The sequence below is a fragment of the Hyla sarda genome, chromosome 1, assembly GCF_029499605.1.
Source record: "Hyla sarda isolate aHylSar1 chromosome 1, aHylSar1.hap1, whole genome shotgun sequence".
Lineage (NCBI taxonomy): Eukaryota > Metazoa > Chordata > Amphibia > Anura > Hylidae > Hyla > Hyla sarda.
This window is the reverse complement of record NC_079189.1, coordinates 558,333,923-558,350,192: the sequence shown is the minus strand read 5'-3', so window position 1 is coordinate 558,350,192 and position 16,270 is coordinate 558,333,923. Positions and strand designations below refer to the sequence as shown.

Sequence of the window (16,270 nt, the reverse complement as noted above, 5' to 3'; positions counted from 1 at the left end):
ATGAGCGAAAAGTAATGGTCCCAGTATAAAGTTGCAAGAAAACATTAGTGCCCCCTTTTAAAATCACCAGGATTTCTGAATTGATGAGTAATAAATGTGGTCTGATTGTTACCCAAGTCAAAGTGGTAGACAAACAATCCAACTAAACTTCTATCTATCTAAAACTCAATGGGGGTGATGTATCAAAACCTGTGCAGAGGAAATGTTGCCCAGTTGCCCATAGCAATCAGTTCTTTCATTATGCAGAGGCCTTGTTAAAACATGAAAGAAGCGATCTGATTGGTTACTATGGGCAACTTTTCCTCTGGACAGATTTTGATAAACCACTAAAGATATTAACATGAAACTTGGCACACGTTACTTATATGTCAACAACAAACATAGGACAGGTAATTTAACCCTAACCTACCCTAATTTGGGAGGGACAGGGTTTTTGTTTAACCCCTTAAGGACCAGGCCCAAAAAATCTCTCTCCCTTTCTCAATCGGCTCCATTGAGGGACACAAACTGTGGGTATGTGCTGCTGCCACTAGGGGACCGACACTAAGCAACTAGAAAAGTCGGCCCCTTCCATCAGGATTTACCTGCCCAGAGGCACCTGAGCTAATCCGTTTAGTCCCAGAGCAGTAGGAGAGGACCGATAGGTAAAGAAAAAAACAGTAAGGCTAGATTCAGAATACGGAATTTCCGACAGAAATTCAGTCGTAAAATTTCCGTCCGAAATTCTGCTTGCTAAAATGTCTAGTGTAGTGAGTGGGTTTCCGTTCACAAATTCACACTTCGGAATTTGTGAAGCGGAAAATCCGCTTAGAAATTTCCGCCTGAAGAAAGGTGGTGCTCTTTCTTCAGGCGGAAATCCGTGCGGAACACATTGCAGTCTATTGGAGACTGAAGTCTGCGCGGTCCTAGCGCCGACTGATTCAGCCGGCGCTGGCCGCACTCGGAATCTCCGGGTGGAAATTTTCTGCCTGGAGATTCCGTAGTCTGAACCTAGTCTAAGTGTCCGAGGAAACCACAGAATAAAAATTAACTGAAACCACCCTCAGACAGGTAACCAAACCAGGAACACCAGAACAAATGGGTGGGTGCTGTGTCCCCCAATGGATCCTCCGAGAAAGAGATTTTACGGTAAGCATAAAAATCTACTTTTCTCAATCGGCTCCATTAGGGGGGACAGAGAAACCGACAGAGAAACCATGGGACGCACCAAAGCAGTCCCCAGGGTGGGTAAAAAAATTTAAGCAACTTGGGTGGAAGGCTGGACCACAGCCGCCTGCAAACACCTTGCGGGTCAGACCAGCATTAGCAGATGCAAAGGGATGTACCTGGTAAAACCTTGTAAACGTGTAAGGACGACCAGGTGGCCACCTTACAAATTTGCAAGACTGAAGCCCTGTTGAGGAGAGCCCAGGAGGCCGTGACAGAGCGAGTGGAATGAGCTGAGACCCTGAAAGGAGTCTTCTCCTTGCAAGGGTAAGCTTCCAAAATGGCAGAAGGGATAAACTGTGAAAAGGTCGCCTTTGACGCAGGAAGCCCCTTACGATGACCCTCCGTAAGCACAAAGAAGGAGTCACTCTGGCGTAAGGAAGAAGTGACTGAAAGGTAAATCTGAAGAGCCCATACCGTATCAAGACGATGAAGCAAACGTTCCCTGGGATGGGACGGAGCTGGACAAAAGCACAATATCCTCAGTTAGGTGAAAGGCGGAGACCACCTTAGGTAAAAAGTACGGGACCGGACGAAAAACAACCTTGTCCTGGTGTAAGACCAGGTAGGGAGAATGGCAGGAGAGAGCTGCCAGCTCTGAAACTCTCCTTATGGAAGTGACCGGTATTAGGAAGACCACCTTCCAGGAAAGGATACGAAGAGGAACATCCCGGAGAGGTTCGAAGAGCACCGAGAACCAAAAATGTAGATCCCAAGATGGAGTAGGGGATCTGTAAGGCAGAGCTGCATGAGCAACACCCTGCGGAAAAGTCCTGATGTGAGGATCGGACGCCAGGGGACGCTGAGAGAGGATGGGGAGAGCCAAAACTTGTCCCCTAAGGGAACAGAGCCAAGCGTTGTTCCAGCCCCTGTAAAAAGGAAAAGTCGTGGGAGAGAGACCGTAACTAGAGAAAAGGAGTGAGATTCACACCAATGAAAATAAGACCGCCAAGTACGGTGGTAAATCATAGTGCGAACTACTTGGGAAGAGAACCCAATGGCTCTCAGAACTGCAGTCTCAACCACCACACCTTCAAATGTAAATTGAGGTGGTAAAGGGGACTGAGCAGGTCGGGACGAACTGGGAGGCGCAGTGGCCCATCGTCCACTAGACTAACCACGTCGGCATACCACGCCCGCCTGGGCCAGTCCGGAGCCATGAGAATGGTGGAAAAGCCCTCCGCTTTGAGCTTCCTCAGGACCCTGGGAAGGAGAGGAAATGGAGGGAAGGGCGAGGTGCGACCACGGCTAGGGCCAGATCCACATCCGGGGAGCCCCAGAGGTTGCAGAATTCTGCAAAATGCTTCTGGATGAAGAGACTACTCGCCAGGGTCGGCTGAGGAGTGGCTGAGAAAGTACGCCCCCCAATTTTTCACCCCTGGTATGTGAATCGCCGAGATGGAGGGAAATCTGAGCTTCGCCCAGAGAAGGATCTTGGCGACCTCGGCCATCGTCACTGAGCTGCATGTGCGTACACCACAGCTGTGGAGTTGTCTCCTCCCCAACTGCTGAGACTGGCATCCGTCAAGATGACCTGCCAGTGGAGGGACAGAAAGGATCGCCCCTGATGAAGAAGAGGGGACTGAACCCACCACAAGTGGGACTGGAGAGTCCTGGAAGGAAGAATGATCATGTGATAGCGGTGACTTGTCCTATCAGGACAGAAGAGAAATTTGAAGAGGGCGATGATGAAACTGGACGAAAGGAACAGCTTCCATGTCCGCCACCATCCAACCCAAGACTTCCATGCAGAACCGAACAGAAACTGCAGCAGGATGCTGGAGAATCCGAACTCCTGATAATAGAGCAAGGCGGAAGCCGAATCCGGGTGGTCGCCGTCTCGAACTGGAGCCCCAGGCAGATTAGAGACTGGGTGGGAGTCAGGTCGGACTTGTACCGATTGACCACCCAGCTGAAACGGGATAAGGTCTGAAGAGTGAGACGGAGATTCTTGATTCTGGGCCCTGGTTGGAGCCTTGACCAGGAGGTCGTCCAGGTAGGGAATTACGAACACACCCCGAGCCTGTAAGATGGCGATCACTGCCACAAGGACCTCGGTGAAGACCTTTGGAGCCGTGGCCATATTAAAGGGAAGGGCAACAAACTAAAAATGGCCGTCTGGAAGGCGAAGCAAAGATATCGCTGAAGTGCTGGAAAAATGGTGATGTGGAGGTAGGCGTCTCGGATATCCACTGAGGACAGAAACTCCCCTTGATCCACTACAGAACGGAGAGACTCCATATGGAAATGACGGAAGAGAAGGTGACTGTTGAAGAGCTTCAGATTCAGGATCGGACGAACAGAACCCCCTTTCTTGGGAACCACAAACAGGTTTGAATTGAAGCCTGAAAAACGCTCCTTGGAAGGAACTGGGATGATCACTCCCTGAGAGAGAAGGGTCCGAGGCGCAACTCGAAAGGCTGCTGCCAAGGAAGTGGAACGGGGGGGATAGGGCTGGAACGAAAAAGCGATCCCTTGGAAAATAAGTAAACTCGATCCGATAGCCGTTGGAAACAACATCTCGGACCCAAGAGTCCTGCACGTGGGTGGACCAAACATCCCGGAAAAGGGACAAATGCCCTCCCACCCGAGAAGGATCTTTAGGTGGTGGGGGGGGGGGGGGGGGGGTGTCCCTTCAGGCAGAGGGAGGCTTACAGATGCCCAACATGGCCGTGAAATGGCCAGAATGGTTACCCGATTTCAGGGAAGGACGGGTCCTGAAAGAAGGAGCCTTCCTATCCTGTCAGGGTGCCTGTCTGGTACCGAAAGGAGGTCGACTTCCTTCAGGAGTCGGTACGGCGAGACTTATTCTGTGGTAATAAGGAGCTCTTACCTCCAGTACGCCTCTGAGATAATCTCATCCAGGTGTTTCCCAAAAAGTAGAGACCCAGTAAAAGGAAGCACAGTGAGAGTTTTCTTGGAAGCGGCATCAGCGTCCAAGGCCTTGAACCACATGGAGCGACGAAGTGCCACTAGATTACCTGTGGCAAAAGCCCATACAAGGGGCCGACTGCCTAGAAGCAGAGCACAAAGTCTCTAGCATTGGAGAGTTGAAATGCAAGATCTGCCAAATCTTCTGAAGGGGCCCCGGACAAAATGTTCTGGCGGACTTGATAAGCCCAGACAGAAAGGGCTGTTGACACCCAAGCAGAAGCGAATGTAGGAAGTAAAGATGAACCTGCTGCTTCGAAGGCAAATCTTGCCAGATTTTCAATCCTCTTGTCCGCTGGGTCCTTAAAAGGACGCTGCAACCGCCAAAGGCAGAGTAGTCACGCAGAGAGAGACTAAAACTAGAGGCTAAAAAAGAATCCCATTGATTTTAATATGCTGCTGCGGGATTCCGCATGGAGATTCCCGACGTGTAAACATGGCCTTAATAACAAACATGACAACCCCTGACATATCCAACAACCTAAGGGGGTTTTGCCATCTAAGAATGAGAGCTCCCTGGGCCCCCTCTGGCATTCTTGCCGCTGCCGACTGTTTAATGTAATTTGCCCTTTTCGACTTTAAAGGGAGTTGCATAAAACAGCAATGCACCATGAGCTACAACTCCTGGAGTTAAATAAAAAGTGTAGCTTGCAGTGCTAACCTGTTTATGCAACTCCCATAAGTCATTACAAATAGCATCACTGTCTCTGCTTACTAATCATTTCCAGGAACTACAAGCAGGCCAGACAGAGCGACAGGGTCCTCGATCTAAAGATAGATGCAGGCCCCAGAGGAGGAGCCTACGGATATGCCTTAAAGCGAAACTGACACCTGTTTACCCACACTAAATCCAATATACTGGATTATAGTGCGGGTAAACAGCATTCAAATGTGGAATCATTTCTATTATTTCCAGTGATAGGTTTCCTTAATCTTCTAGCTGCATTGCGCAGCCGGGTTGCTGTGCTCCCATGCCTCCTCCATATTCCCTGCTCTGCAACGCCCCCATCATGAATATGCAAAATATTCACAGCCACATTGCTAGGATGCGAGAGCCTGTGCTCTGAGCAGAGTGTACGAGAACATAGAACAGCGACGTGACAGTTCATATTTGCATATTCATGATAGGGGCGGGCTAGAGCGAAGAATATGGAGGAGGCCGGGGAGCGCTGCTTCCACTGTGCAGAGCTGCACAATAGAAATAGAAGAATAAAGACACCCAACGCTGGAAATAAAGTGACCCCGCATTTGAATGCTGTTAATACGCACTATAACTTAGTATATTGGATTCAGTGCGGGTGAAAAGCGGTCAGTTTCCCTATAAATTTCCCATATGGTAATACCTATTTAATCTCACGTTAACTCCTTGCAAACAGACAGGTGTCTTTTTTTTTTTCAACCTCAATACAGTACGGTTTAGAAAGTTATGAGATCCTTATAAATGCATTTTATCCATGGAGTCTCATCAATGAGGTGTGTGACTCCTTGGTCCCTCCTTGTATTGTATCTAGTATTGAAGGGTCTCCGATGAATAACCTTCTCTGCTGCTATATAAAAAGCCTTAAAGACCTTGAATTTATATATATATATATATATATATATATATATATATATATATATATATATATATATTAAATCAAGGTCTTTAAGGCTTTTTTTTCTATAAATCATGCAGTGTCCCCGATAAAGGTCGTAAGATCTTTGGGAAGTATTTCCTTACTGTTTACTACTGTAACTGTGGCTACTAGTTAGAGGGTGCATATAGGCTCTGTAATCCAATTATAGAGCTGATGTGGATCTGCTATGACCCAGTAGATCTACTACATCGGTCAGTGTTCCCTAACTAGGGTGCCCCCAGGTACTGCAAAACTTCAACTCCTAGCATGCCGGGACAGACAAAGGTTGTCCACGATATGCTGGGAGTTGTAGCTTTGTAACAGTCGGGAGGTGCCCTGGTTGGGAAACACTGCCCTGAGCAATCACTAATGTAAGCCAAAGGCTGTCCTGCTATGCTGGGAGTTGTAGTTTTGCAACAGCTGGAGACACTCTGGTTTGAAAACACTGGCTTATGTGGCAAGGATCAGTATTCAGGGAGTGTCTGCATATTCTGAATAATCCAATCCAAAAACCTTATAAAATCTATTTTGCTAACATAATCCATCTATCATTTACACCGCTGTTACCCAAATACTGTAAAAGATTCCTCCAACAGTTTGTTGATATTCTAAGACTAGGTGGATATGGTTTACCAGCACATCTGATGGGTTTACTGGCTTATATTGTGTTCTTGTTCAGAATCTATATTGGGAATTCTAGTCTTACCTCCAGGTTGAGATAAAGTTCACCCAAGAACAATACAAAGGCATGAAAGCGCTTTCTTGTGGCATCATTTCCTTTCGCTGCCTGGTGTCTCTTTTCAAATTCTGTCTGACATCTGGAAGACAGGAGGATTGCAGATAAGAAAACAGCTTAAGAGCAGGAACGCTAAGTACACATCTACGGTATCTCACATAAGTGTACCCAAAGGATAAGGGATTCTGTGCCGGGAGCTGCCACCGAGACGTGACGGCCCCTCCATTCATGTCTATGGGAGAGGGCATTATGGCGTGTCAGTGCTCAGACCATACGCTGCTGTAATAGGTCTGCACCAATGTTGTTTCAGAAGGAAGCTTCTTCTAAAAATGATGCACAAGAAAGCTTGCAAACAGTTTGCTGAAGACAAGCAAAGGCCATGTATTCCTGTGGTCTTATGAAACCAACAAATTAATTTGGTTCAGATGGTGTCAAGTGTGTGTGGAAGCAATCAGGTAAGGATTAAAAAGACAAGTGTGTCTTGCTTACAGCCAAGCATGGTGGTGCGAGTGTCATTGTCAGGGGCTCCATGAGCGCTGCTAGCACTGGGGGGCTACAGTTCATTGAGGGAACCATGAATGACAACATGTACTGTGACATACTGACAGAGCATGATCCCCTCCCTTCGGATTCCAAAAAGGGGGGGGGGGGGAGGCAGATGAATTTGGGCATTTGCAATCAACAGTGAAACAAAGGTTTCACACCTTTGTGGAGCTTAAAGGGGTATTCCGAGCAAAAACATTTTATCCCCTATCCAAAGGATAGGGGATAAGATTGTCTATGCGGGAGCTGCGTCTCCAGTTTCGGAAACCTACGGAGTCCCTCCAGGACTGGGGACGTGACGTCACGCCACGACCCCTCCATTCATGTCAATGGGAGGGGGCGTGACGGCTAATACGCCCCCTCCCATAGACATGAATGGAGGGGGCATGGCGTGATGTCACGTCCCCAGTCCCGGAGGTTTCTGAAACTGGAGACGCAGATCCCGCATAAAATGTGTGTGCTGCAGGGAGATTGCGAGGGGTCCCTGCAGCGCCCCCCCGCCGCAATCAGACATCTATCTTATAAAATAATAAAATGTTTTTGCCCGGAATACCCCTTTAAAGACTAAGAAATCAAGTTTTGCTCCATTATTTTCCTTCCATTGTGGATTCATTGTTACTCCTGCTGTGATACTTTACATGAGAAGCACCGGCGGGTAAGGCTCAAGAGTTACTGTTTGGATCGTCAGCCTGACGGGAGTGATAGGAGTGAGTTCATACAGATAGGCAGTGGGAATGGTTCTTCTGTGGATTGGTAGCAATGTAGCTAGAGGCCATGAACTATATTGACACGTGATTAAGGGATGGGATGCACACCCATGCTAATTCAGTTCTCTGCTTACACTGTAGACCAGTGTTTACCAACCAGGGTGCCTCCAGCTGTTGCAAAACTACAACTCCCAGCATGCCCGGACAGCCTTCGGCTGTCCGGGCATGCTGGGAGTTGTAGTTTTGCAACAGCTGGAGGCACCCTGGTTGGGAAACACTGGTGTAGATGCTCTCAGCAGTCTTTCTATCTTATAGAGAAGGAAGCAGCCCTGAAGCAGGAGAAAAGCTGTGGTGCTAACCTGCATAATCCATTTTTTCTTTCTATTGTGGATTTATTGTTTTACCTGCTGTGATACTTCACATGAGACCCCATTTAAACGAAACCGTTGCAGAAATGTTTTCAACAAATCTGCCATGTGTGACTATCACTATAATCGTAATACGGATGCTAATATTTGAACATCCGTGATATCATGAGATGCTGCCCTAGGATACGAGGAGACAAAAGCTTGATTACAATTCCCAGAAAGCAAACTAGCTTAATGATTTATTTACCTCTTAAGGAGAACGTGTCTAAAGTTCCAGTTCTGTGGGTTCATCTGAAGATTACTTGATAAGTGATTGCACAACCGTGCACCCGTATACGAGAAATTGGGAACTGAAGTTGCCTAAAAAAATAAAAATAAATACTGAAAAATTATTTTCTAGTAACGCATCCAAACATTAATTCATCTCAATATAGTTTACTTGGTTATCTACAATGATATTGGACAAAAATAGAAACTTGTCAATCAGCAGAGAGGGGGTCCCCAAAAGGGAGCCGCCCTGTGGACCGTGTTCCAAGTCCAATACCCAATGTTAACCATAAACTAGGGAACAGGGAAAGGATTTGAATTTGAGTCTCAGTCTTTACTTTAAAGGGGTACTCCGGTGGAAACCATTTTTTTTTTTTTTTTAAATGAACTGGTGCCAGATTTGTAAATTACTTATATTAAAAAAATCTTTACTCTTCCAGTACTTTTTAGCAGCTGTATGCTACAGAGGAAATGCTTTTCTTTTTTGAATATTTTTTTTGTCTTGTCCACAGTGCTCTCTGCTGACACCTGATGCCTGTATCAGGAACTGTCCAGAGCAGGAGAAAATCCCCATAGCAAACTTCTCCTGCTCTGGACAGTTCCTGACACGGACAGAGGTGTCAGCAGAGAGCACTGTGGACAAGACAAAAAAGAAATTCGAAAAGAATTTCCTTTGTGACATACAGCTGCTAAAAATTACTGGAAGAGTAAAGATTTTTTTAACAGAAGTAATTTATAAATCTGTCTAACTTTCTGGCACCAGTTGATTTAAAAAAAATAAAAAATAAAAAATGTTTTCCATCTGAGTACCCCTTTAAACATGCTTCATTTATCACCCTTTCCTGACGTTGGCTTCAAAAACTGAAGTAACAAAATGGATACAGGCTCGTTAAGCATAGTTTATGGGGCACCTTAACCCCTTAAGGACATAGGGCGTATCCATACGCCCCCGTTTCCGAGTCCTTAAGGACCGAGGGCGTATGGATACGCCCTGAGCATTTCCGGCCCCCACCGCTAGCCGGAGGGGAGCCGGAGCCGGATGCCTGCTGAAATCGTTCAGCAGGCATCCCGGCATATCGCCCAGGGGGGTCATTATGTCCCCCCATGTCGGCGATTGCCGCAGATCGCTGGACAATTCAGTCCAGCGATCTGCGGCAGATTCCGGGTCAATCGGGTCTCCAGTGACCCGATGACCCGGAATTACTGGCTGATCGGGGCCGTCAGAGACGGCCCCGAACAGCCAGAGGCAGCAGGGGTGAGGTGGCACTGGTGCCACCTCACGATCGCCCTGATTCGTCGGCCGGATTACCGGCCGGCCAATCAGGGCGCCTGCTGCGGGTGTCACTCCCGCAACCCGCTCCGCCCCTCTTCCGGAGGACGTGAGCGGGTGCGGGAAGACGACCCCCGGTGCTGGGGACCCCGATCCCCGGCGCCCCTGTTGGGATCGGGGCCCCAGGAGCAGCGGCGGCGGCGGAGACGACGAGGGACTGACCTGTGCTGCTGGATCGTTGGAGGTGAGTGACAGCCTCCTGCTGTTGCTTAGCAACAGCTCCCAGCATGCAACAAGGGCATGCTGGGAGCTGTAGTTATGCATCAGCAGGAGGCAGACCACCACAACTCCCAGCATGCCCTTATGGGCATGCTGGGACTTGTAGTTTTGCAACAGCTGAAGGCACATTCTTTCTATGAAAAAGTGTACCTTCAGCTGTTGTGTAACTACAACTCCCAGCTTGCACAATCAGCTAAAGTGCATGCTGGGAGTTGTAGTGGTGCATCTGGTGGTTGCATAACTACAACTCCCAGCATGCCCGTTGGCTGTCGGTGACTGCTGAGAGTTGTAGTTTTGCAACTGCTGAAGGCACACTGAGTTAAGTAGTAAACCAGTGTGTCTCCAGCTGTTGCATAACTACAATCCCCAGCATCCCCAGCCAATGTAGTATGCCTCCGGCTGTTGCATAACTACAAGACCCAGCATGCCCTTCCGCTGTCCGTACATGCTGGGGGTTGTAGCTTTTGCAACAGCTGAAGGCACACTGGTTGCAAAACACTGAGTTTGTTACCAAACTCGGTGTTTCACAACCTGTGTGTCTCCAGCTGTTGCAAAACTACAACTCCCAGCATGCACTGATAGACCGTACATGCTGGGAGTTGTAGTTTTGCAACAGCTGGATGTTCCCCCCCCCAATGTGAATGTACAGGGTACACTCACATGGGCGGAGGATTACAGTAAGTATCCGGCTGCAAGTTTGAGCTGCGGCAAATTTTCTGTCGCAGCTCAAACTGCCAGCGAGAAACTACTGTGAACCCCCCGCCCATGCGACTGTACCCTAAAAACACTACACTACACTAACACAAAATAAAGTAAAAAACACTACATATACACATACCCCTACACAGCCCCCCTCCCCTCCCCAATAAAAATGAAAAACGTCTGGTACGTCACTGTTTCCAAAACGGAGCCTCCAGCGGTTGCAAAACTACAACTCCCAGCATGCACTGATAGACCGTCCATGCTGGGAGTTGTAGTTTTGCAACAGCTGGATGTTTCTCCCCCCCCCCCCCCAATGTGAACGTACAGGGTACACTCACATGGGCGGAGGATTACAGTAAGTATCCGGCTGCAAGTTTGAGCTGCGTCAAATTTTCTGCCGCAGCTCAAACTGCCAGCGAGAAACTACTGTGAACCCCCGCCCGTGTGACTGTACCCTAAAAACACTACACTACACTACCACAAAATAAAATAAAAAGTAAAAAACACTACATATACACATACCCCTACACAGCCCCCCTCCCCTCCCCAATAAAAAGGAAAAACGTCTGGTACGCCACTGTTTCCAGAACGGAGCCTCCAGCTGTTGCAAAACAACTACTCCCAGTATTGCCAGATAGCCACTGACTGTCCAGGCATGCTGGGAGTTTTACAACAGCTGGAGGCCCCCTGTTTGGGAATCACTGGCGTAGAATACCCCTATGTCCACCCCTATGCAATCCCTAATTTAGGCCTCAAATGCGCATGGCACTCTCACTTTGGAGCCCTGTCGTATTTCAAGGCAACAGTTTAGGGCCACATATGGGGTATCGCCGTACTCGGGAGAAATTGGGCTTCAAATTTTGTGGGGTATTTTTTGCTATTACCCTTTTTAAAAATGTAAAATTTTTGGGAAAACAAGCATTTTAGGTAAAAAAAAAAATTTTTTTTTTACATATACAAAAGTCATAAAACACCTGTGGGGTATAAAGGTTCACTTAACCCCTTGTTATGTTCCCCGAGGGGTCTAGTTTCCAAAATGGTATGCCATGTGTTTTTTTTTTGCTGTCCTGGCACCATAGGGGCTTCCTAAATGCGGCATGCCCCCAGAGCAAAATTTGCTTTCAAAAAGCCAAACGTGACTCCTTCTCTTCTGAGACCTGTAGTGCTCCAGCAGAGCACTTCTCACCCCCATATGGGGTGTTTTCTGAATCGGGAGAAATTGGGCTTCAAATTTTGGGGGGTGTTTTCTGCTATTACCCTTTTTAAAAATGTAAAAATTTTGGGAAACCAAGCATTTTAGGTAAAAAAAAATAAAAAATGTTCACATATGCAAAAGTCGTGAAACACCTGTAGGGTATTAAGGTTCACATTACCCCTTGTTACGTTCCCCGAGGGGTCTAGTTTCCAAAATGGTATGCCATGTGTTTTTTTTTTTGCTGTTCTGGCACCATTTGGGCTTCCTAAATGCGGCATGCCCCCAGAGCAAAATTTGCTTTCAAAAAGCCAAATGTGACTCCTTCTCTTCTGAGACCTGTAGTGCGCCAGCAGAGCACTTTTCACCCCCATATGGGGTGTTTTCTGAATCGGGAGAAATTGGGCTTCAAATTTTGGGGGGTATTTCCTGCTATTACCCTTTTTAAAAATGTTAACATTTTGGGAAACCAAGCATATTAGGTAAAAAATAAAAAAATTTTTTTACATATGCAAAAGTCGTGAAACACCTGTAGGGTATTAAGGTTCACATTACCCCTTGTTACGTTCCCCGAGGGGTCTAGTTTCCAAAATGGTATGCCATGTGTTTTTTTTTTGCTGTTCTGGTACCATAGGGGCTTCCTAAATGCGACATGCCCCCAGAGCAAAATTTGCTTTCAAAAAGCCAAATGTGACTCCTTCTCTTCTGAGACCTGTAGTGCGCCAGCAGAGCAATTTTCACCCCCATATGGGGTGTTTTCTGAATCGGGAGAAATTGGGTTTCAAATTTTGGGGGGTATTTTCTGCTATTACACTTTTTAAAAATGTAAAATTTTTGGGAAACCAAGCATTTTAGGTAAAAAAAATATATATTTTTTTTACATATGCTAAAGTCGTGAAACACCTGTGGGGTATTAAGGTTCACTTTACCCCTTGTTACGTTCCCTGAGGAGTCTAGTTTCCAAAATGGTATGCCATGTGTGTTTTTTTGCTGTTCTGGCACCATAGGGGCTTCCTAAAGGTGACATGCCCCCCAAAAACCATTTGACGCTCCTTCCCTTCTGAGCCCTCTACTGCGCCCGCTGAACAATTAACATAGACATATGAGGTATGTGCTTACTCGAGAGAAATTGGGTTTCAAATACAAGTAAAAATTTTCTCCTTTTTACCCCTTTCAAAAATTCAAAAATTGGGTCTACAAGAAAATGCGAGTGTAAAAAATGAAGATTTTGAATTTTCTCCTTCACTTTGCTGCTATTCCTGTGAAACACCTAAAGGGTTAATACACTTACTGAATGTCATTTTGAATACTTTGGGGGGTGTAGTTTTTATAATGGGGTCTTTTATGGGGCATTTCTAATATGAAGGCCCTTCAAATCCACTTCAAACGTGAACTGGTCCATGAAAAATAGCGAGTTTGAAAATTTTGTGAAAAATGTCAAAATTGCTGCTGAACTTTGAAGCCCTCTGGTGTCTTCCAAAAGTAAAAACTCATAAATTTTATGATGCAAACATAAAGTAGACATATTGTATATGTGAACCCAAAAAAAATATATTTTGAATATCCATTTTCCTTACAAGCAGAGAGCTTCAAAGTTAGAAAAATGCTAAATTTTCATTTTTTTCATCAAATTTGGTGATTTTTCACCAAGAAAGGATGCAAGTTACCATAAAATTTTACCACTAAGTTAAAGTAGAATATGTCACGAAAAAACAATCTCGGAATCAGAATGATAACTAAAAGCATTCCAGAGTTATTAATGTTTAAAGTGACAGTGGTCAGAATTGCAAAAAACGCTCCGGTCCTTAAGGTGAAAAAGGGCTCGGTCCTTAAGGGGTTAAAGGGGTTATCCAGGAAAAAACTTTTTTTTATACATCAACTGGCTCCAGAAAGTTAAACAGATTAGTAAATTACTTCTATTGACATTTTTTTTAATCCTTTCAGTACTTATGAGCTTCTAAAGTTGAGTTGTTCTTTTCTGTCTAAGTGCTCTCTGATGACACATGTCTCGGGTACCGCCCAGTTTAGAAGAGGTTTGCTATGGGGATTTGCTAAACTGGGCGGTTCCCGAGACACATGTCATCAGAGAGCACTTAAAAGAACAACTCAACTTCAGAAGCTCATAAGTACTGAAAGGATTAAGATTTTTTAATAGAAGTAATTTACAAATCTGCTTAACTTTCTGGAGCCAGTTGATATATATATATATATATATATATATATATATATATATATATATATATATATATATATATATATATAAAAAGTTTGTCCAGGCATGCTGGGAGTTGAAGTTTTGCAACATCTGGAGGGACACCAGTTTGAGACCCCTGATATACGTAAAGGTTTCCATTGTGTGCCTTAATCCTTCTTCCCATCAGGCAGTCTTCATAGAGACTACTATGAAGGTGAATTAAAGTAACCCGCTCCCTGTAACAAATCATCTACCCTTTCAGTAAAAATAATACTTTCTTACCTTGCTTTAATATTTTCAACTTTCAATCTTGTGTCAGTTTCTTATTAAGGGTCTATTCACACGTACAGTATCCTAGGCAGATTTGATGTGCAGGATTTGTAAGTGCAGATTAGAACCTGCTCAGTCATTTAGTTTACACTGAAATCTGCAGCAGAAACTCCTCTGCATCAAATCTGCGTAGGATACTGTACGTGTAAACGTTCCCTAAATAGACTTTCCTCCTGAACATGATTTAAAAGGGGTTATCCGACAAAAGGGTGTTTTTTTGTATGCTATACAAATATAATTCATTATCTCCCATGCTCCCCCAATGCCCAGCCCCAAGGATAGCACCAGAGGACAGGAGCAGGATACCGATTGGTTGGCGTCTGAACACCCAGACCAATCAGAACTATTGACATGTCCCTAGGACAGTGTTCCCCATCCAGAGTGCCTCCAGCTGTTGCAAAACTACAAAACCCAAGCATGCCCGGACAGTTTTGCAACAGCTGGAGGTACCCTGGTTGGGAAACACTGCCCCAGGACATATTGGAAAAGACTAAAAAGATACAAAAGATTCCCAAAATCTTTTTTTTTGACAAGTCTTATGTTTATGACCTTCCACCATTTTTGTAGCAGGTCTTCAGGCCAGTTGTATTTTATCAATATATTCTTGTACGCGAGATCTTCAGAACTGGACACTGTATTTTACATGTGGTCCCAATAGAACTGTATCTACTACAACCTCCCTCTTCCTGCTGGTGACTCATTTTAAAGGGGTATTCCAGGCCCAAATTTTTTTTTTATATATCAACTGGCTCCGGAAAGTTAAACAGATTTGTAAATTACTTCTATTAAAAAATCTTAATACTTCCAATAGTTATTAGCTTCTGAAGTTGAGTTGTTGTTTTCTGTCTAACTGCTCTCTGATGACTCACGTCCCGGGAGCTGTGCAGTTCCTATGGGGAAATTCTCCCATCATGCACAGCTCCCGGGACGTGAAATCATCATTGAGCAGTTAGACACAAAACTTCAGAAGCTAATAACTATTGGAAGGATTAAGATTTTTTAATAGAAGTAAGTAATTTACAAATTTGTTTAACTTTCCGGAGCCAGTTGATATATATAAAAAAAGGTTTTGCCTGAAATACCCCTTTAAGCCTGTCAGACTATCCCTAAACCCTTCTCTTCTGAATTCTTCACTAACACAGAACTGCTGATATGATTGACTGAGGCAGTGTTTCCCAATCAGGGTGCCTCCAGCTGTTGAAAAACTACAACTCCCAGCATGCTCGGACAGCCGTTGGCTGTCCGGGCATGCTTGGAGTTATAGTTTTGCAACAGCCGGAGGCACTCTGGTTGGGAAACACTGGACTGAGGATTCCTTCTTTCCAAGTTTATAATTTTATATTTGGAAACACTGACCTGCAGTTGAAGGGTTTCCTGTACAAAGACACTAAACAATTCAAATAAAGAACTGAACACTTAAATTATCTTCAGGACTATTGCAGGACATCAATGTCTTTTTAGGCCCAGACATTCTAAGAATGTGGGGAGTTAGGGTGCAATTACCTTGACCCCTACGGATGTTATATTCAAGAATGTCAGTGTTATATATATATATATATATATATATAGGGGATAAGGTAATCCAATTAAACACAAAGAACAACATACCTGCTCATAGATGAGCTCCACAAGTTCCTGTAAATACTCCTCAGTAGTGACCCAGCCATTCAGGACATCTGTAAACTGGCCGATTTCCGCCTCAAAGCTTCCCGGCTTTTCGGTCAAATGGTTCAAAATGTCCTGGACGTAGCTCGCCAGTGTTATGTCCGGAACCGCTGGATATCCCGCATTATCCTCCTCAAAGGACTATGACAATCATATAATGATAGGTTAGAAATGATAAACAGATTCGTCACACACACAAACTACTGAAAAGATACAAAAAGATCTTATACAGCGCACAGCATTGATGAGAGAGAGAGAGAGAGA

General features: G+C 45.2%; 1 protein-coding gene across 2 annotated transcripts in view; it reads right to left on the bottom strand.

The window, feature by feature from the left end:
- Positions 1-16,270, bottom strand: part of PAIP1 (poly(A) binding protein interacting protein 1) — a 33,817-nt gene that overhangs the window by 7,535 nt on the left and 10,012 nt on the right. For both annotated transcript variants that reach the window (XM_056542120.1, XM_056542111.1), the window contains exons 3-5: positions 15,950-16,147; positions 8,355-8,467; positions 6,460-6,571 (exon numbers count right to left, since the gene is read on the bottom strand). In XM_056542120.1, the coding sequence (XP_056398095.1) occupies positions 6,460-6,571; positions 8,355-8,467; positions 15,950-16,147 (423 nt within the window). The remainder of the gene's footprint in view (positions 1-6,459; positions 6,572-8,354; positions 8,468-15,949; positions 16,148-16,270) is intronic.